General features: G+C 39.7%; 1 protein-coding gene across 2 annotated transcripts in view; it reads left to right on the top strand.

The window, feature by feature from the left end:
* Positions 1-22958, top strand: part of LOC139938429 (bridge-like lipid transfer protein family member 2) — a 73450-nt gene that overhangs the window by 26312 nt on the left and 24180 nt on the right. For both annotated transcript variants that reach the window (XM_071933955.1, XM_071933954.1), the window contains exons 30-50: positions 364-536; positions 1863-1961; positions 3361-3627; positions 4263-4359; positions 5142-5238; positions 5994-6071; positions 7227-7298; positions 8332-8426; positions 8813-8975; positions 9656-9736; positions 12635-12699; positions 13779-13899; positions 14380-14481; positions 17052-17117; positions 18070-18222; positions 19087-19162; positions 19593-19759; positions 20499-20801; positions 21148-21303; positions 21771-21868; positions 22640-22723. In XM_071933955.1, the coding sequence (XP_071790056.1) occupies positions 364-536; positions 1863-1961; positions 3361-3627; positions 4263-4359; positions 5142-5238; positions 5994-6071; positions 7227-7298; positions 8332-8426; positions 8813-8975; positions 9656-9736; positions 12635-12699; positions 13779-13899; positions 14380-14481; positions 17052-17117; positions 18070-18222; positions 19087-19162; positions 19593-19759; positions 20499-20801; positions 21148-21303; positions 21771-21868; positions 22640-22723 (2613 nt within the window). The remainder of the gene's footprint in view (positions 1-363; positions 537-1862; positions 1962-3360; positions 3628-4262; positions 4360-5141; positions 5239-5993; positions 6072-7226; positions 7299-8331; positions 8427-8812; positions 8976-9655; positions 9737-12634; positions 12700-13778; positions 13900-14379; positions 14482-17051; positions 17118-18069; positions 18223-19086; positions 19163-19592; positions 19760-20498; positions 20802-21147; positions 21304-21770; positions 21869-22639; positions 22724-22958) is intronic.

Here is a 22958-nt window from a genome sequence, read left to right as displayed (position 1 = left end):
TCAGGGGTGCCAGTCAGAAGCCATGGACACCTGAATTGTTTATTCATCTTTTGCAAATGACGACCCCCCCCCCCAAAGAAGGTCGTGATCTTCACGATTTTTGTTTCTTACCAATTCTGTTACGTTCCTTTAAGTTGGTGCCTTGGAGAATTAACTTGAGAGTACAAAAGGACATATGTACTAAAGCACAAAACCTCACCAGGTTGTATTCTGCCTACCATGCAAAGTTTCAAACCCCACTTAAGCTCTTGAGGATTGGTGCTGGCTTTACACAAATAAACTCTCTGTTTTCATAAATAACAATTTGGATCTTATTTTTTTATGAAAAATTAAATTCATTTTTAAATTATTTTCCCCCATCAGCCCCTATCCAAGCGAAGGACTTGACTTCACAACACTTTTCTGTCGTCTTGTACGCGGTCACGCCAAGTCTCTTGATTTACAGCTACGTGGCTATCCACAGAGTATCTGGAGAATTGATGATTGGCACTTCTGGGGAAGGCTGATTGGGGCTGAGCAGGCTGGTTCATCCAGAGGTGAGGAAACATGTAGCAGTAAACAAAAGTAGAGTAAAGTCCGTCGTTAAACCAGTTTTTATAATAATATTAACCAGTTTTATATAGCGCTTTTAACACCCAAGGGGCGTCTCAAAGCGCTTCCAACATTATAACAAATAAAAACCAGTTTTATATAGCACTTTTCACACCCGAGGGGCCTCTCAAAGCGCTTCCAACATTATTACTCCTGTTCACTGACCCTTATTCATTCCTTAAACCATCTCAGCTCCCTGGGGAGTAATAACCAATTTCATTGGCATTAAACGACTGAGAATATTTCTATTCCCCATAGACAGAATGCCATTGCAGGTTACTCCCCAGCTCTCACCAGTACCCATTTGTACCTCTGGGTGGAGAGAAGCAATTATGATAAAGTGCCTTGCTCAAGGTTGTTGGGCCAATAACATTCCTGTTATCATTCACATCTCCCTGGGAGTACAGCTTCCAACCAAGACAAACCACAATTTTTTGTCCAAGCTCCGCCCCTTCAATACCTCCAGGGCCCAATTTCATAGCGCTGCTAAGCAACAAAACTTGCTTAGCATGACATTTCTCCCTTGATAAAAAACATGATTACCAACCAATTTTCCATGCACATTTTAGGATATAAAAACAACAGCTAAAACCAGTAACAAGCAACATGAAACAAATGGAATTTTTGTTAGTAATCCCGTTTTTATCAAGAATGAAATTTTATGCTAAGCAAAATGTTTTGCTTAGCAGCTTTATGAAATTGGGCACTGCAGTAGTTGAGGCTTTTTATGTGCAGGTTTTGGCATTTTCTGATAGGGAAGTGGGCTGCCACTGCCTGCAATAGGTCGGAGAACTGATAAACTCAAGTCTCCTGACGATGACTAGAGCAAGCTAATCGAAACTTTGAGACCAATTAAAGAACTGACTTTGCGGTAGTACAGTTAATTACGATCCTATAAGCTAAAGTAGTTGCCCACACTATTTTCTCTAACCATCCGCCCGGGTAATAAGTAAAAAGCAGGACAGTACTTTTTAGAACTGAGAAGTCTCCCGAACCCTGAACATCTACTCCGCGGTAGTAGAATAAAGCAGGACAGTTCTCCAAGAACAATCTCTACCTGGCAAGTAGATACACACATGGTGTTACCGTAAACCAAATAAATATTAAACTCAAGTTTGTTGTAATAATACTATTAATGAGTTCAGGGTATGTTTAACTTTAACACTTTTGCACCTCTCATTTCCGTTCTGGCCTTCCCTTGTTCTTTTTGTTATCTAAGATATGTGATTACCATAATCCTGAAGATCATACGTATTTATATTTCCCAATAGCCAAGCGAGAGAGTACTGTCCAGGTAGGGGCACCATGGGGTGATGCTAAAGTCACTCGTAGTATGCCACCTTTGAAGTTTATCCATGACTTGGCAACAGGTAAATATACACTTACAATGTATAATATCCTTGGTGTTTTTAACCATTCGATTGTCAATCAAACTAACCTGTGGACATTTCATTTTAAAAGGTGGTCATTATTTTTGTCTATAACTGAAAGTTCTGGATTTTTTTGCTACTACAGAGCTATAATGTCCACACAGGAAAAACACGTGGGATAACACAAACTGAGAGAAATTGTTTAATCTCGCCTATGTGTAATAGGTCTATTTGTCTTATTTTCCTTGCTGTGTGTGGTTCCCCCTCCTGTGCGCCTTGAGCACCTCATTTTGGTGGATTTTGGCGCCCTATAAATATTCTTTATTATTATTATAAATAATTATTATAACTATTACTCTCAGTACAGCTTCTCAGATTCTAGTGAAATGATTCTAAAAATGCGTGATTCTTTCAAAACCTGTCATAGGCCTCCAACAAAAAATTATTTTAAGTGTGATTACCAAAAGATAAAAACTTATACTTATTTCCATAACAACATTGCTTCAAAGTGAAATGGTTGTAAAAATGCTTGATTCTGTCAAAACCTGGTGTAGGCTTCTAGCACAAAGTTATTTTAAGTGTGATTATCAAAAGATAAAAACTTATACTTATTTCCATAACAACGTTGCTTCAAAGTGAAATGATTCTAAAAATGCTTGATTCTATCAAAAGCTGTTGTAGGCCTCTATAAACCAATAGATAGTTCCCACATGACGTAAATCGGCCATCTTTACGGGCAATTTGGAACACATAGCCATGTGTTTTGCGCGAGAACGGCGTGTAGCACGCGCAGAATTCACAAAACTCGTTGCCTGATTGGTAAGTAAACATTGTGGTTGCGTTAATAAACTGAGCGCTTGACGCGCCTGCAAGCTTAAATGCAATTTGCCCGTAAAGATGGCGTCTATTGCAACTTATCTATAGTTATTTTTAGTGTGATTACCAAAAGATAAAAAACTTATACTTATTTCCATAACAACATTGCTTCAAGGTGAAATGATTCTAAAAATCAGGGATGAGATTGTTCAGACTTTCGGCTGAATTCAGACTTTTTATGTCGGCCTGGTGAAGAAAATCGGGCTTTTTTTCCACAAATAAAGAAATCCTGCTCATTGGTCTACTTCTCTAGTGCTTTGGATACTGTTTGCAAACGCTCCTTGGAATCTGTAACTCAAGGGGTTACCAAACGGTAAAAATGGCATCATTTCAACATACCTTTGAATTTGTATCCAAGTTTCAGACTTTTTCATTGTAATGACTCTCACCTCTGAAAAATGCTTGATTCTATCAAAAGCTGTTGTAGGCCTCTAACTAAAAGTTATTTATACTGTGATCAACAAAGGTAAACCAGCCCTTTCAAGTAATCAAGTGTTTAATAATAAATTTATCCTTTCAACAGATATAACTGAAATGCACATTGCATGGGGTCCATGCATCGAGCCAGCCTGGGCTCAAGTAGGTCTAGCCCTAGACATGCTTAATAAAGCTACAGTGGATCCCAGTAACCCAATGCCCTTCTGGGATAAGACTAGACTCTTGCTCCATGGGCGACTCATTGCATGTATGCAGAAGTGTAACCTACTCTGGTTGTCTACAAGAGACCCATACGTTTCCACTGAGCAGCTGGATACAGAATGGCAGAACATCTACATGGATTGGACAAATGGTAAGGATTGGCGTTGTTAAAGATTGTCCATCTCTCACTTACAATGTATACTTAAACCTGCGAGTCATTTTGAACAACAAAACTTTTTCCCTATAAAACTGTTTTTTTCTTTGTTCCCCCCCCCTGCAACAAAAAATGAGCGATTAAACCAAATAAAAACTAAATAAATAAACATACATGTATAAGTAAAAATGCAATATTAACAGTCTGTTATGGCTCAGTTATTTAGACCGAATGAATTAATTTTCCATTCCCTGAAATAATCTACTATTTCGTGCCCTGAAAGGATATTCCATTCCCAATTATTTCGATGGAACAAACAAGTATGAAAAAAAAAAGTATTTTCAGCAAAAGAATACATATTTTTGGGGGGTGAGAAATAACATTAACATTTCTAGGTAATATTGACATTTTCTTTGACCTTATATCAGTCTGTCCTTTTGGTGGCTCCGTACCGTCAACCCCAGTTCCCGCTAAGGACTGAATTGGTTTCCCCCACCCCACCAACGACCCTGCTGTTCAATTTAAAGCCTATCAGTCTATTAAACTTGGCCAACTAGGGGAATGGAGGTTGGGGACTGAATATTTGCCAAAGTTCATACAATTCTTTCTTCACTTGTGATTATTTGATACAGCACATTTCCTGATCAAAGGAGACCTAGATGTGTATGTTAGAACTGCTTCCAAATACGATGACGTCAGATTGATGCATCTGCCAAACTTCAGACTTGAGTGAGTGAGACTTGTCAGTTTAATGCAATTACTCATAACTATAACAATATTTTGTGACATAAAGTATGGGGCGTCAATCTACTGACGAATTAGGCGGGTTGCGGCTCAGTGCCTAAAATTTTCATAATCAGATCACTGGTGTTGAATGCCAAAATCAGGCCTCAGATTTTAGGACAAAATCCACAAGAGCACAGGGCTTCCGTCTCAAAATGTTTACTGGACCAGAAATATTTTTACGAGACCAGCATCAAAATGAGAAGAAAAAAAACTTCCTGATCACATGCAGAGTCTTCGACTAGTTTTGTTGTCCTTTTTTATTTTTTATTTTTTTATAGTTTTTAACTCTATTCCATAATGCAACAAAAAACATACCAAAACAATAAATCACAGAAAAAGCAACCAACAGAATTAAACACAAATGCCTAAAGGGCAGTAAACGAGAAAACATGAACAGAAGACAAACAAAAAAGGACAACAAAAAGACCAAGGACTAGACAGTACCAACTAGACATCCAAACATCAGATAAACAATATAAACCGGGCAGAAAATCCTAATTCAGGCATATTGACCCATTGTTTTTTAGGTCATCGAGTGATTCATTTTCTCGTCGCGATGTTACCCAAGTTTTCTGCTGCAACAGCTTAGTTGGGCTATAGTGTTACCACAACTTGAGAATGTTGATAGTATCATTAGTTATGATTTCTAAATGGTGAATTTCAGAAAACAAGCAGTTTTTTGTGGGTATTGTTTGTACAATAATCTTTGATTTTGGTTATAACAGGATCGGCCTAGAGTGGTTGTGTTTTGGTGATTCTAACGATCATCATTCAGTCATGCCGTGTGCACCGGATAAAGTGCCAGATCACTCCAGGAATGAGGTAAGCAAAGATAGATTAACACTTTTCTGCTGAGCAGAAAGGAGCAGGATACCAATTAAAAAAAATTCAACCTAACTTGTAGCTTAGCTGGTAACCTTATTCTGGTAAGCACACGTTTGTTGTGCTTAGCTTCTTTTTGTGGCGAAGCAGCTCTATGAAATTGGGCTCAGGGCTTGATTGGTCCCAGTCTATACAGCAGTATAGGGTTGTATGGCTTCTGACTTTCTCCGCCCCAAACAAAGATATTGAACAAAAGAGAGACTACCAATATAGGGCTAGAATGCTCAGTTAGTTGAGCAGGTTTGTAGACAGGTTTCAGGTTCAAATCCTGCTCTAGTCAATTTATCTTCGTTCAACCAACAAAGAACCAATCAGAGCAGTGACTGACTCTACACTGAAACCTCTGACTTCTTATAAATAGACCAACGTGTCTTACACTCTTCGGTCTCCTGAGGATGACTAGAGCAAGCTAGTCGAAATGTTGAGATCAATTTAAGAACTCATACTCTAGTAACAAGAAGTCCTCTTGATCCATAGGCAAAGCACACTGTTCGAAATCAAGACTACACTGTTCTAAATTTTCCGACTCTGTTCCGACTCTTTTTCAGAGCCAACCTACCACCATTGCCCACAAAAAAGATTTAATAAATGGTTGTACTCACAAGTTTACTATTAAGTTATAGTAAAATCCTATGTATCAATAGTTCCAGGTAGAGTTTCTTTTCAAAAAACCCGCCATTGTTTTCTTTTAACAGAAGCATGACTCCTTTGCAGCTTTTCGATCACAGAATCTAAATATGAGCATTTCACTGGACATCAAGGGACATGAAATGGTAAGATATAAGATAAATGTTCAAATTGGGAAGGTTGAAATTGCATTGAAATCTAAAAGGTTACCCATTGAAATGTAAAAGGTCACCTGATCCAAGCTCTGGTGTTGTCAGCAGCAGAGTGTGGGTTAGAATCCTGGTATTGGCACTTGTTCCCCTAAAGGATTCGGGTACTTTTTGTAACACAAAACACCATGTCCACAGATTTACATTAAACTTACACTGTTTGAAGATAATGATAGTAGAAAGCTTCCCTCAAAATATTAGATGCTGAGGTGCTGTAGTTTTTGAGAAATGAGTAAATCAATGTCATGAAAATATGTTTTACATGCTAAAATAATTTTCGTCTTGTGATCAGTGAGACCAAAATTATTTTCATGACATTGTTTTACATCTTTATGGACTGTGAAGAGGAAAAACCTGTTTCAATCCCAGGAGTAGGTGGCAATGTGCTTCTGGTGACAGTTGATTTAGGTTGACAACCCAAGTCAGTTAAATAAGTGTAGCCTTCTTCATATTGAAGTGGCCGTCCGTGGCTTTTTGATATTAGGTGATCTCTCAGAAAATAAATATGTAAAGAAATGAAATAACGCACTTTATGCTGGATGCGACTATTTTATCAACATAAAGCAGGCAAGATATTATTCCCCGTTAGTGTATTTCAAAACGTTTTGCCCTTTGTCTGATAGCAGCCTGGATAATTTTGCTGCAGAAAGGGTGTGCACAACAAACATTTGAGCTCATTATACTTTGGGTTCTGTTTCTTTGTTGATTATTCATAATTACCTTAGACAGTTTTCTGACAGTTTCATGTTCCCTCTGTGTGCATGCGCGCTAGTCTTGGTGTAAGACGTTTCTTGTTACGGGCGATGCAGGCACTTTCGGTGAGTTGTACGTGCTGTGTGTGAAAGGAAAACCAGAACGTGTTGCACCAAGACGACGGACTACGCATGCACACAGACGGGACCGGAAACTGTCGTAAAAATGGCGTCTCAGTCATAACAATGCAACGCACGGACATCGTACATGTACACACCATGGAGGTAGAAACATACAGAGCTTAAAAACCTTGCAGGGTCGAATTACATGGCAATTCCCTTAGTAACGGCACATGTATCTCACTAAGCACTGTTTCTTCCTTATGATTTTTATTTACAGGATGTAGAGGAGCCTGATGTCGCAGCGTGTTTATTTTACAGTACAACAATGAGATGGCTTCAGATGTTCCAGGTGTGTATGTTAATGAGCTTTATCGTCAAACAGACCACCTGTAGATAATAATAAATTCTTATATAGCACTTTTCACAACAACGGTATCAATGCGCTTTGCAGTACTGCCCTGGTCATAATAGTGCCAATAACTCCCCTTTATCTTGCGCAGCCCCATGTTGCCGTGGTGCTCTGAAGGATTTTTCATACAGAATATTAACCTCAACCCTCGCATTACCCATTTATTCCCCTGGGTGAAGAGAAGCAATTATAGTAAAGTATCTTGCTCAAAGACACGAGTGTCATGACCCCACACTCGGATGACCTAACCACCAGAACTTGAATTTGATGCTCTTAACCACTCAGCCATGTCAACCTAGAAAATTTCAAACAGCTACCCCTCCCTACATTTTCCTTTTTAGAAATTTATGTTCTAAATCAAAGTCCCTTCTTGTCACTTCCTACTCTTTTATACAATCTTACTGAGCTCAGTCATTTCAAATGGCTGCAGCTAAGCTGTGGAATGGCAAACCAGAGTCGGTTAAAGAAGCAGTCACGGTTGGTTGAGCAATACAAATTTGCCCTCAAAACTTCCCTACATGTATTCACCATTTATCATGAATTGTTCTGTTGGTAATTTATTTGTCTCTTGTTGTTTTCTCTATTTCCATTAAACTGCATAGGGATTAGGGACTTGGCAGTGATATGCACTGTACAGTTTGAGAACTAAGAACTAACTCAGCGGTAGTACAGTTAGTCACGATCCTATAAGCTAAAGTAGTAGTCCCAGCCTATTTTCTACACCATCGTAGTTAATAAAGCAGGACAGTTCTTTTCAGAACTGAGAAGTCTCCCAAACCCCCCGAACATCCACTCTGCGATAGTAGAATAAAGCAAGACAGTTCTCTAAGTACAAACTCTACCTGGCAAGTAGATACACACATGGTGTCACCGCAAACCAAATATATATGGATACGTCACCATGCAATGCCTCAAATCCCATATAGTGTACAGTTTGTTATTTTTTATTATTCCTTGTGTTTTAATCCATCAGGCCGTCAGTATCGTAGGAGCAACAAGACCCACAAGACGTGGGAAGCTCTTCAACAACATCAGGCCAAGGAAGCCAACCTTAGGAAGGCACTACAAGTAAGATGCACTTTTTATAATAAAAAACTCTGGGTGCGCTTGATTAGCTTCCCAGGGTCGACCCCCGGTATATTCGAACAGCTTTGACGTCATTCACAGAGCCTACTTACTAAACGTACATTCCAGGGGCTCACACAGGGTCAGCCCCAAGTGCCCTGCTTGTGGAACTGGTTACTTGGGGCTTGCCCGAGGTGCATGACGTCACCACGAGAGGGTGAGTGATTGTTCAATGAGCACCGCTGGGTTGACACAGGGAAGCTAATAGAACGCACCCTTGTATCTTGTATACAGTATCTCTGTACAAAAGCAGTATGCTTAACATGTACACTGGATATTATCTTTGAAATGTCTATATGTTTTATTACTGTTGAACTATGTGGTTTTAGGTGTGTGGACTTCAAGACTTCCTCCCCAACGGTGATGCTGAACTACTGGGCGTCATTTGCTAAACAGAGAGGCATAGAGATTTGTATGGGGCAGTACAGCCTGGAGCTCAAATACACCTTGCAGCTCAGTGACCTAATGGATGGACTCGTACATAGACCCAATGTAGGTATCAGACAGATAGACAAACGCTTTTGTGTGGTTTGAACATACAGATTGAAAGACATTGTTCATTGACAATTTCTTTTGTGGTTTCGTATATGTCAATGGAACTTCAACGAAACTTTGTGAGTGGTTGGCAGTGTTTGTGGAAGATTCGTTTACAGAGTGATCGTATACAAGCCTAATGAACTTCTTTATGGGTGCGTTCGATAAACTTCCCTTGGTCTGCCCTGTGGTGCTCACGCGGTTGAGCCCCTGACCATCCCTGACAAGAGCTAATCGAGGGATCACTCACAGCTCTTGTAGTGACGTCATGAACTCGGGGCCACCCTTGTCACACTAAGTTGTGGGCTTTCAGATAGTTGATTTCGGGACCTCTAAGTGGAATTCTGAAGTCTCAAAATCAAATTCAAATCTTGAATTGGAAAATTACTTTTTTCTCGAAAACTATGTTACTTCTGAGGGAGCCGTTTCTCACATGGGTTTATACTATCAACAGCTCTCCGTTGCTTGATACCAAATAAGTTTTTATGCTCACAATTTTTGTCAGTGATAACCAATAGTGTCCAGTGTCTTTAGAGTAACTCTACTAAATAAGACGATAGGGCCCTAGCCATACAGCACTGTAATGGATGAATTGCTAATTGGATCCCCAAATTTTTTGAACTTTTATTTTCCTTCAGGCTGATTGGTCAGTTGCTGAGATGCAAGCTGAGTTTGGTGAAAGCCACGCCTACCTCTACACCTCCCAGACAGATGAACAGGTAATAGCAATAATAGTATTAATAACTAGACATTGCGGTACCCGCTGCTAAATCATAGGATTCGAACTGCCTCTAGCTGCCGGGCAACCTCGGTAGTCTAGTTGGTAAAACACTGCTCTAGAATTGCAAGGGTCGTGGGTTCGAATCCCACCCGAGTAACGTGCCTGTGATATTTTTTCACAGGACTCGGGGGAAGTACAGTGTACAGTTTACAGTGCTAACACACATCGGTGTTTGGGTAAAAACCAAAATTAATAAACATGAAGTGTTTGTATATTTACAAACAGTAGGTGTTTGGTGTCGACCTGCAGCCAATTTTGCGCCATAAACGTTGCGCAAGTGGACTCGCACAGTTGCATTAAGTTTTTTGAAATCGGCAGCTGGTGTTTAAAAGAAAACAAATTGTGTAGACCTTTCTAAGTACGAAATATTGATATACGTAAAGGGAATGGTGGCTATAAGGTTTTGCGGTTTCAAATAAGAAAAATATCAATTTCAGTATCAGTTTATTTCCACAGTATCAAAATCAAAATCAAAACCAAATCAAAGCATGGTAAGTTGGAAATTAAGAAAGAAATAGTTGTTTGATAAGATTAGTTAAATGAGTAATAAGCATGGACATTCATGAAACTGGGGGGGGGGGACCCATAATAAGCAAAGCATTGAGCCAATAATTATTTAAATGAACACGTTACCTTGGATGGGTCGAGTTGGTCTTTGAAAAGCGTTCTGTAACCATTTGTTATAAAATCGGTATGGTTAGAAAGATGTTGTAAAAGAAGAATACAATGATCTACATAAATATGCCTCGAAATTGCGTTGTTTACGTTTTACCTCGTCGAAAAACATGGTCGGCCATTTATGGGAGTCAAAAATTTGACTCCCATAAATGGCCGACCGTGTTAGTTCGCGACATAAAATGAAACCCGTGCAATTTTGAGTGACACTTGTGTGGATCATTATATTCTTCTTTTAAAACATCTTTCTAACCATATACATTTCATAACAAACAGTTTTAAAACGCTTTTCAGAGACCAACTCGTCCGATCCAAGGCAACGTATTCCTTTAAATTGATGTGTTGCGGAAGGTACCACTCCAGGTAGGAAAAAACAATTCCGTAAAGGACAAGTGTATTCAAGAAGGCTCAGTGCACAAGCTGCTAACAATGAAAGTAGTTACCTGTACCAACGAACCAACCATTACACCGCTAGCCAATACAACAGCTCTGGTTCCAAATAAACTCCCCAATGGTGCAGCAAAGATTCCTATACAAAACATTAAAAAAAACTGAACAAAACCAGTGAAAAGGATACTTTATTACATTTATAAGAGACGTTAAGTTTGCAAAGGGGATAAAGAGTATTAATATTTTTACTAGCATATTTTTTTATAGTTTGTTTTATATATATATAATGAATAGGGTAGATGGCCTTAGCTTTCGATCCAATCCGGACCTTCTTCAGAGGCATAAAACAAGTACAAACAAATACATGTCCATTTATAGAAAAAGAGAGGGGGAAAGGGATTAAGGATAGGATCCAGAAAGAAGCGGGAAAATAACAGCCAATCAGAGTTTTGCTCGGTTCTGTTTACTGGTACATGTACATACTGTATTTTTGTGAACTTTGTCTTTGAATCTTGGCCGAATCAAGGATCCCACTATGTTATGACTTTGAGTGATAGCAGGCTAAGATGTTACCATACACTATGTCATAGTCATTACAGTATTGGTTTAACAGCTTGCTGACCATCTGAATGCACACAGGTACAGTGTATGCACAGCTCAAAACCATCTGAATGGTTTTGAGTGGTAGTACAGCTTATCATCAACCCTGCTCAAATGGTACTGCCATGTGTGTACAAAAACAATGGGATTGTAACCATAAGTGAATTTTGAATGATTTTGAATGGTGTATCAGTAGGAGGATTAATAATCATTACATTTCAATATATATAATTTGTTGTAACCTCACCTGCCAAATTTATAACGCTCACTATTATAGCAATCATCCATCCAATAAGCCAAGTCTGAGCCGCAAACTGCTCCTTAAAAGTCGGTAACATAAATCCAAAACCTTTTACTAAGCCAGTCCAAAGCAGCCCATCAAAAAATAGGCACAATACCGCACACCAGCCTAGGCGATTGATTGAAGTAGCCATTTTGTTGTGAGTTTGACCAGAAGGAGTAAAAAAAGTGGTGACAGCATCCGTATGTTGTAATAAATCAGTTTGATGCACCAACATCCGTTCAGTCGCAGTAAGTGGGGGTAGTCAAGAGTTTAACTCAACCTAATAATAATAATAATAATAATAATAATAGTAATAAAAATGAAAACTTATGAAGCACACCAAATCTACAAACATTTACAGGGTGAGTCAAAATAAAGCTGACAACTGGCACTCAAAACCCCAAATGAAGTACATCGCATCATTCCTGCTTATCTGAAGAAAAGAAAAATGAAACAAAGATCATTTCTAAGAGAAGATACACCAACTGTGAAGACTAGCTTTGACAATTACCAACAGTGTCCAGTGTCTTTAACAACAATTTAAAGAAAGTGGACACTATTGGTAATTGTCAAAGACTAGTCTTCACAGTTAGTGTATCTCAACATATGCATAAAATAACAAACCTGTGAAAATTTTAGCAATCAAGTTCTGGGGAAATTACTTCGTTCTCGAAAACTATGTCACTTCAGAGGGAGTTGTTTCTCACAATGTTTTATACCATCAACCTCTCCCCACTACTTGTAATCAAGAAAGGTTGTATGGTGATAATTATTTTGAGTAATTACCAATAGTGTCCACTGCCTTTAAAAAAAAAATGTACAAAAAATTGATTGTGTATCTATCACATCTATACCTAAAAATATGATTTTTGTTTTTTGTTTCCAAAGGCACGAGTTCCTCTGATGTTAAATTCCTCCATGGCTGAGAAGCATCATGTGGCTAGTGTATCAAGGTAGGCTGAATAGATTTTGGGAATTGCTTTTAAACAATATTAATATTTGTATTTATATATATTTTTTTAAATTGAATATTCACTGATATTAAAAAAACACAAAGCCTTGTTTCTAGTTTCTCAAAATAATTACGAGCATAAAACCTTACTTGGTAACAAGCACTGGAGAGCTGTTGACCCTTATAAGGTGCTAAATAATTGGGTCTCGGAATTCATTGCTACAATAACCTCTGTTTTTGAAAGTTTGTATGTGGGCGTTCCACACTAATGGACCAAAGGGATAACTTTGTAAGATCATAGGCATGTGAGAGCAACTATTTTGTTACAGTCTTTTCCTGTACATTTTAAATTTGTTTATAATTGTTCCTATTTAAAACAAAAAAATCATTGACCTGTAGGAATTACAAGGTCATTTGAAATGTGTTACGTTTGTAACAAAAGACAGACATATGGCCTGCAAAGTAAAGAAAAAATTTGAAAACAATTACAAAATATTGTGTTAGTAACTTTTATGATGTTGCTGTGGGTATTTTAATACCCACAGCAACATCATAAAAGTTACTAACACAAAAGGCAATTAAAATGGGATTTAAGTCACATACGAACACTAGACAGACAATTTGTGACAAAATTCTGTCTTTGTTTGTACGTAACCATTAGTTTAAAAAACTTAAATTTCTTAAATAGCAGGGAAGAAACTTTCTTAATTTTGGCTGGTAACTACATGTATCCCTAAGGGTCTGTACAATTGGTATCTGGACAACATTGGGCAATACATTTACCAAACCAAAAAGTCTGTCCTTGTTACGTAAGTATAAATCTTGAAGACCTATCCTTCCAGTTACTTAAATACTCGGTCATTTACCTTCTTTTTTGTTAACCACAATCCTCATGTGCTTCTGAATGTACACAGACAAAAATACATGACATTTTGTTACTACTGTCAAACATTCCCCTCCCATGTCAACACTTTTGTGCCCATTAGTGTGGAATTGCCCATATACTCAGCGCCTTGAGTACCTTGTTTGGTAGACACATGGGCTATATAAGACTTTGATTTTATTATATTATTATGTTAGAGTTGGGTACTGCAGACAGCAGAGCCGCTCAATGAACCTGGATGATCTGAATTATTCACCATCTGATGATGAAGATGATGTCATTGAAGAGGAGAGAGATAACACTGCCAATGAGGAGAGGGTAGGTAACCTGCTGGGACCAATTTCATAGAGCTGCTAAGCACACAAATTTGCTTAGCATGAAATGTTTGCCTTGATAAAAACAGGAATACCAACCAAATTTCAACGTGATTTTCAGGATGAGCAAACAATAGGGCCCAATTTCATGGCTCTGCTTACTGCAGAATTCTGCACTTACAATTCTGATTTCCTGCTTACGATTCCCTGCTTCTGTAAGCGCCGATTCTGTGCTTACGGTAATTTAAATTGAATTTGGCCTCGGGGTCTATTTCACAAAGATTTAGGACTAGTCCTAACTTAGGACTAGTCCTAAGAGATAACACAAAAGTAAAGCTAGTACTAAGTTAGGCCGAGTAACTCTTCCTAACTCGAGATAAGACTAGTCCTAACTCTTTGTGAAATCCACCACAGATTCTTGAAATTGTCACCAGGTGGAGGAATTCCTGATAATGATTTGGTTTGGTTTCTCCCTCTATTAAAGGATTACATCCACAAGTTGGTGGTATACGAGTTAAGAGTATCATGGACACGATTCAATCGGGACTCGGTGTTTGGATTGTACGATACTTACAGCAAGTCACAGGTAAGAACTTCATAAGCTCCATAGACCTTTATCATACCGCTTCCATCTTGGTCATATTCCTCGTATTGAACAACAATAAGGAATGCTAATAATCATTTTGCAAATAGGAACCAGACTATTTTGTCCTTCCAGCCACGGTTTGGTAACATTGGTATCAATGGGAGAAATTCAAGATGGCTGCACCGTGATAAAGGTCCATTAAAGGCCCTGGATATGTTTGGTAGTTGTCAAAGACCAGTCTTCTCACTTGGTGTATCTCAAAAAACACCCTTCTCACACGAAGTAGCGTGCTTTTAGATGCTTGATTTCGACACCTCAAAATCTAATTCTGAGGTCTCAAAATCAAACTCGTGGAAAAAAATTTCTTTCTCGAAAAATACGTTACTTCAGAGGGCGCCGTTTCTCACAATGTTTTATACTACCAACAGTTCCCTACTACTCGTTACCAATTTAGGTTTTTTGCTAATAATTATTTGGAGTATTAATTACCAATAGTGTCCACTGCCTTTAAAGGTTTTCCAAGGTTCCACGTATTTCCATCGTCTACAGCAATCTTTTGAATCATCGTTGACAAAAACAAGAACAAATATTGGATCAAATTTAGTTCTGTGAGGAACACCACACAAAAATTGATTTGGTGGACAACAAATGAACCCATGAGTTAAGTATTGGGTGTTCGACTGTTAAGAAAGCTGCAGATGATGGGAACTATGGATGGTGTGACTCAAAACTTCAATAGTTTTTGAATAGCTATTGTGTGGTTAGCAAGGTCAAAAGCCTTTGAGAAAATCAAGTGGGCAAAAAGTTGGGTAGACATAATGGCCGGATTTATCAAGTCCTCAAACATAAAAGGGAGTGGTACAGGAACGCTTCATTGAAGATTTTCCAAGGTCTGCCACACAATTTAATCTGTCTGGGGCAGTCAACGGCCCTCTTGGACAAGATTTGACAAAGGACCTTGGACACTCCACAATTATTGCCCTTTCACACGAGGTGCTTTTTGTAAAATTTTACAACCATGCTACCTGTACAAGCAAGGGGCTTTTAAAAGTGTCTATAGTGCCCAAGTGTCGGACGAAAAGGACATTTTGGGAGTTGGAGTAGCAGTGTTTATTCATTGAAATTACCATTTAGCGGTCAAACCGAGATTCCATTCTCAACGTCAAGCCAGAGGTGTTTATCCCTCATCATAATTGGAAGGTCCACAATTACAGACTCTTTTTTTCGTCAGCTGGTCCATAGGCTTGCGAACAAAAGCTGTGCATCTCCCCGAACCTACATGTAGATGTTGCATTTTTTTTAAAGTTCACTTTTTTATCAATTTGGTATTTACTATCATTTTGACCATATTTAACACTCTGTTTTATAGACCATTTGCAACATTGAATAAACATATCTATCTATCTATCTTATTGGATTGTGCATGATCCAATCAAGTCCACTGTTTGGAAAAGGAAATTACACAGAGATAACAGGTGTTAGTTGTCAGATGAAAAGGATGTTTTTATTCTAGACTCATTCTTTAATTGAGATTTCCTGTAATATATTGCTATCTTTCAGAAAACATTTTTCATAGAGATTCATTTATGATGTATAATTGAGCAGCTTCTGCCCTCACTTTAGCAACTTACTGTAGGAAATTGCTGGAAAAACTGATCTGCCATTTATAATGATAATATAACAACTGTATTTCTATAGCACCTAACACCTCCTGAAGAAAGTCTCTAAGCGCTCAGAGGAACAAAAGAATAACTATGTATACGATGACTTGAACAGATATGGGCCCAATTTCATAGAGCTGCTTAAGCAAAAAATTGTGCTTAAGCAAAAAAATCTTTGCTTTGTAAAATCAGATTACCAGCTAAGACTCCACTCAATTGTTATGCTAATGTAAGTAAACAACAGCTAAATACCAGTCACAAGCAATGTATTCGGCATGACATTTTTGCCAGTAACATGTGTAACATAAGCAAGCTATTTTCGTGCTTAAGCAAATTTTTTGCTTAAGCAGCTCTATGAAATTGGCCCATGTTTTGAGAAGAGTCTTGAAACTTGAGATCGTGGAAGCTTGTTTGATGTGTAGAGGGAGATTGTTCCATAAATGAGGTGCAGCAAATTGAAAACTGCGTTGACCATGCTTTGGTGGCAACGTTATAGGGATAACAAGGGTGTCTTTGTTAGCAGAACGGAGGTTTCTAGTAGGAGTGTATGGAATGAGTAGATCTTTCAGATCTAAGTTGGTCCACTTCCACGACTGCAATGAAATGTTTGAAGTAAAATTTTGAAGATGGTAACACGTATCTGTGTTGTACATGTAGTAGGCTCTTTAAAGACAATGGAACTACAGTAAATGGTATTGTGGTTTCTACATGGTACATGTACTATATATCTGTGTTGTAGTAAAAGAGAGGTTAATTACAGAATAATAATGTGTTGTAGCAGGCTCTTTAAAGACATTGGAGCTAAATGGTTTTATGGTTTCTATATGGTACTACATATCTGTGTTGTAGTAGGCTCTTTTAAGACATTGGAACTAAATGGTTTTGTTATTATGGTTTTTATTTTCTTAGATGCTGAAGAATAATTTGTCAACTGAAGCACTGAAAGGAGTGAAAGTAGAGAGTGCTGCACAAACTGTAAGTAACTGGCCTGTCATTTGAAAAGCAAATAAGAACAACAATAATAACCAGTTTTTATTTTGCGCTTTTCACAGCCGAGGGTTCTCAAAGCGCTTCTGACATTATTACCCCTGGTCACTGGGCCTTAAATCATTCCTTAACCTATCTCAACTCCCTGGGAAGTATACAGCTTGTGCGACAATTATATGCACTTCTCGGCTAAACCAATCACGAATAGGCAATCAAGCTGAGCTAAATCAATCACAACAACCATCTCTGCCCTCACAGATACCCATTTACCCCTGGGTGGAGAGAAGCAATTATAGCTAAGTGTCTTGCTCAAGGACACAAGTGTCACGACCGGGATTTGAACCCACACTCTGCTGAACAGAAACACCAGAGCTTGAGTTCGGTGCTCTTATCCACTTGGCCACAACACCCCAAAGTGAACACAGTTTTTTGCCCTCACTGGATCCATAATGCAAGACGAATTTCACCCAGCAGCAGATTATTTCCAATTCCTTCCTTCTAATCGTTTCTTAAGCATTTTAAAGGTACTTGTAGTAAGCGGTTTACTGATAGATTTTATCCTCATGCAGTTCATGCTTTTAATGGGACCCAGTTTGTCCTCTGCTGTTGTTGAAGCCTACATGTATACAGTGTATGTATGTATTTATAAATCATTTTCGTTAGAAGTGAGTTCTTAACAGGAGATGTTTGAGACGCTGGCAGCAGCAGACATACTGGTCAATTTTTTGTGCGGCTCTGAACCTTTGCGCGCATGCTCAGTATTGCGCGTGTATGGTCTGAGCATGTGCAATACTTTGAAAAAGTCTAAAAGTCTCCCATTGGTCTCAATATTTCGACTAGCTTGCTCTTGTCATCTTCAGAAGACAGCTTAATATTGTATCCTCAATATTATATTTAGGGAAATGATCTTAGACAAATTTGTGTGATTTGTTGATTATAGAGATTGCAGCAGAATGTGACACCTGGTAACACACCTCTAGCAGCCACTAATACCCCAAGTCCTATGAGTAGACTCCAGACTGGGCATGGTGCTACGATGCTTCATCAGTTACTGTCAGAAGCTGACACCAAATTCATGGTGTTCTCGGAAGAGGTAACATTTAATTTTTAAATAGTGCTTTTCACACCGAAGGCCCTCTCAAAGTGCTTCCAACGTCGAGTTGAAACCAACAGTTATTTTAAGAACCACCCCAACTCATTAGAGATAGTCATTACATGGTGTTACCTAAACCTTTCCATATTATTACCCCTGTTCACTGGGCCATTTAATTCATTCCTGAAACCATCTCAGCCAACCCCCCCCCCCCTCCAGTTTTAGAATAAATGGTAGGTTTTGGCACGCGAACAAGGTAACTATGATAACTATGGCAACTTTCAGTCTTTAACACATTGGTAATTGCTCAAAATAATTGTTAGCATACAAACTTACCTGGTAACAAGCATTTTGGTTTCTTAAAGGCAGTGGACATTATTGGTAAATACTCAAAATAATTATTAGCATAAACCCTTACTTGGTAACGAGTAATGGGGAGCTGTTGATAGTAAACAACATTGTGAGAAACAGCTCCCTCTGAAGTGACGTAGTTTTTGAGCTGGAATGCAATTTCCACTAACATTTTTTAAATTGATTTTGAGGTCCCGAAATCAAGCTTTACCAAGCACACAACTTCGTGTGACAAGTGTGTTTTTTCTTTGATTATTATCGCGCAACTTCGACGACCAATTGAGTTCAAATATTCACAGGCTTGTTGTTTTGTACATATGTTGAAAGTGAGAAGACTGGTGTATGACAATTACTGAAGGTAACCAGTGTCTTTTAAAGAGGTTAAAAACTTGGATGTTCCCAAGGGTACATGTAGTTTTATTTTATTTTACATGAAGTTTAGTTCAAAATTCGTCATAGTTTTTAGTCCAGTATCTTTAACTGAAGACTGAAATGTTGTTTTGTTAATTGCAGACATCAGGGAGTAGTGACAAACCACATGGAGTTAAAGCTTGTTCGACCAAGGATGTCACCATGAAGAACTGGCTCAGTAAGTGTGCAATGTGGTTGTATTTTTTTCTTATAATTCCTATGTACCCATGATCATTGGGGACAATTTACATTATTTTCCCCCCAATATTGGGTGGTCGGGTTGGCGTAGCGTTTTTCTTTCCTTGTCTTCCACTTCTAGGAAAGTGATCTAATGTCACAGGTTTTCTAGGACTGATTTCGTTTGTTGCTGATTTTGTTTGTTTTGCTTTTCTAGGACTGATTTTGTTGTTGCTGATTTCGTTTGTTGCTGATTTCGTTTGTTTTGTTTTTCTTGTGTTAACTGCCTCTTGAACACCCCCCCCTTGAACAACCTCCAACCCCCCCTTGAACACCCTCCCTCCCCTTGAACACCCAGCAGGGTGGATATACGTGCGCATTACACATTTTTATTGTTGTTGGTTTTTATTATTACCCTTTGATTGTAACAGTTGAACTTGAGAACAGCCAAGTAATGCTAAAGGGCTGTGGAGCTTCTGGTTATGTCATCGTCTGTGCGTCTAGCGCCAAGGTCATGCAATGTTCACATCTACCTGTATGGAGGGAAGGTCACCTGACTAATAAAACCAGCTGGGTGGGAAAGCTTGACGGCCTGCAGGTGAGAGAGGCTCATTTATTTTCTGGCGGTTCCCCTGTCAGTTCCCCTGTTTGGCCCTTGTCGGGTACCCTGTCGGTTCCCATGTCGGTTCCCCTGTCGGTTCCCCTGTCGGGTCCCCTGTCGGTTCCCCTGTGTGGTCCCCTGTTTGGTCCCTTGTCGGGTCCCCTGTCGGGTCCCCTGTCGGGTCCCCTGTCTGGTCCCCTGTCGGGTCCCCTGTCGGGTCCCCTGTCTGGTACCCTGTCGGTTCCCCTGTCGGTTCCCCTGTCGGGTCCCCTGTCGGTTCCCCTGTCAGGTCCCCTGTCTGGTCCCCTGTCCGGTCCCCTGTCGGGCCCCTGTCTGGTCCCCTGTCTGTTCCCCTGTTGGGTCCCCTGTTGGGCCCCTGTCTGGTCCCCTGTTGGGCCCCTGTCTGGTCCCCTGTTAGATCCCCTGTATGCAGGCCTGTCATGGCCTAGCAGTTAAGAGCATCGGACTCGAGCTCTGGGGTTCAGCAGAGTGTGGGTTCGACAGTCATGACACCTTTGTCCATAAGTCAACTACCCCCAGGTCACAAAAGGGCAATTTTTATACTGTATCCCTTTTCTTGGTCTCTGAAATCTGTTTTAGATTAAAATATTTTTGATGGCCTGAAAAATATAAATGAGGCTGACTCTCTGTTTTTACAGAGAGTTCACACTTTGTGACTTTGTTCTCTCATGTTTCCAAACTGATGATGCATAACCCATGATTTGCTTTCTTGCAGTACTTTGCCACTGTTGAGACTCTCTCCTCCAACACCAAAGATTCCGTCCAATGGCTGCCAATCTCCATCATCGAACCCAGCCCACAGAAGGTGACCGATGCTCCAGACATGGTGGGTAGCGGAGAGTCTGTGGGTGGGGTAGTCACTGACACCGTAGGAGCATCCTCAGAGGACATGGCTAAGGAGTCGGTTCAGCTGCAGAGGATAGCCTCCAGATGTAATTGTCAGTTCTATTATGCTAGTTATGGAGGGGAGGTGAATCAAAGCGTAGCTGCTGAGATGCTGCAGTCGGCAAGTGACCAGGTAAGGTACTCAAATTAGGACAAGTAAAGGCTTGGTCACACAGGCCCTGATAATGAGAACGAAAAAGAGTACGATAACAATGCACGCCCACGATTGCATGATGCACGATTGGTTGAATAAGCGCGGGCGTTTTCTGCGTGGAGCAGTTTAACCAGTTGAGGTCGTGCATTTTTATCGTTTTCGTTCTCGTTGTCGGGCACCTGTGTGACCAGGCCTTAAGTCATAATTTAGGATGGGTTCAATACGTCCTTTGTCTTTGGATTCAGAACTTGACTCGTCCTAAGATCAATCCTAAGTTAGGAAGAGTTTGGTGAAAACAACGGCTGTACTTTTTCTTTTATCTCAGGATGATGATTCTGACAGTGTATTAAGGAAAGAGGAGGGAGTGGATTCTATGGCTCTAATGTACCATAACCTGGAGCTGTGTACAAACTCTGCACAGTATGCAATGATCATGGATATCATTAATAACCTACTGCTCTATGTGGAACCCAAAGTCAAGGTAAGGTTGGGCAGTCAGGTTGATTCACTGGTTTATATCCCTGATTTCACCTCTGTGTGCCCTGGTTCGAATCCCACCTCAGACGGGAGTTCTATAGTTTACAGACTGTGGACTTGAATCCAAGCCTGGTCATTCGCGACACTTGTGTCCTTGAACAAGGCACTTTATCATAATTGCTTCTTTGCACCCAGAAGTACAAATGGGTACCGGCGAGTGCCGGGGAGTAACCTGCGATAGACTGGCATCCTGTCCTGGGGGAATTGAAATATTCTCAGTCAATAATGCTAAGGAGACTTTACTTATATGGTACATTGTGTGAGTTATTAAGGTGGTGCAACGAAATCTGCAGCCCAACTATGCCAGAAACACCCAGACAAATCCCTGTTTCTTAATGATAAGGAAGATTGAAATGATGGGCGAAAACTGTTTCCTCTGAATGAAACCTGTGATGTACTTTATCATTATAGGAAGCCATGGCGAGGATGCAGCATATGAGATTTGCATTGGAGCTATCCAGCATCGATGACCAGAAAGAACCCATCATGCAGTTACAGAATTCACTCAGGTAAAAACCCATTCCAATCCTTTCTCATTAAATGTTTCAAGAAGAATACATGTAGGTACAGGATCGTTTCAAGTCGGGCTACAAAGTATCTTTTCTATATAGCGCCCTCTCTGGTTTGTTACTGTTTAGTGTTATTGTTGTTTTACAAAATGGCTGCTGTTGAGTCAGTCTTCTATAAATAAAGCTACGCTCAGTTCAGTAAAGAATTGTCTCCACAACTGGTTATAACAATGCCGTCAAAGGTTTTTCTTTGGGTGCGTTCGATTACCTTCCCTGTGCATGTCGACCCCACAATACTCATTTGGGTGAGCCCCTGACAAGAGCTAATCGAACGATCACTCATCCCCTTGTGGTGACGTCATGCACCTCGGGGCCAGCCCCGAATGACCCATTGTACAAGCAGGGCACTTGGGGCTACCTGGGTGAGCCCCTGGAATGACGTCACAGCTATTCAAACGTACCGAGGGCAGACCGGGGTCGATCCGGGGAAGATAATCAATCGCACACTTGGCTTTAATGGCTTTAATCTTTTCTACCTATTTATTTTGGTTTTCACCCATACACGGATGTGTGTTAGCACTGTATACTCAGTACTTCACCGAGTCCTGTGAAAAAATATCACAGGCATATTACTCCGGTGGGATTCAAACCCACGGCCCTTGCAACTCTAAAGCAGTGTCATACTTACTAGACTACCGAGATTGCCCGGAAGCTAGAGGCAGTTTTTCTACCTAATTTGAATCTACTCATATATTTTTTTAACTTGAACAGGAATCTTGTGCTGCAATTACGCCAATTAGAGAGAGATCTGTACATGGCTGATAGGGCACTACAGGAAACCCCTCTAGAGCTAAGGTAAGTCATGAAATAATACTGACTGATTATTAATAATAATAAATTCTTTCATAGTGCTTTAAAGACACTGGACACTATTGGTAATTGTCAAAGACTAGTCTTCTCACTTTCTGTAACTCAACATATACATAAAATAACCAACCTATGAAAATTTGAGGTCAATCGGCGGGTTGTCGAAGTTGCGAGATATTAATGAAAGAAAAAACACCCTTGTCACACGAAGTTGTTTGCTTTC

This window comes from Asterias amurensis, chromosome 6 (genome assembly GCF_032118995.1).
Source record: "Asterias amurensis chromosome 6, ASM3211899v1".
NCBI lineage: Eukaryota > Metazoa > Echinodermata > Asteroidea > Forcipulatida > Asteriidae > Asterias > Asterias amurensis.
Note: the sequence above shows the minus strand (reverse complement) of the source record. Positions and strands in the feature narration are given on the sequence as shown.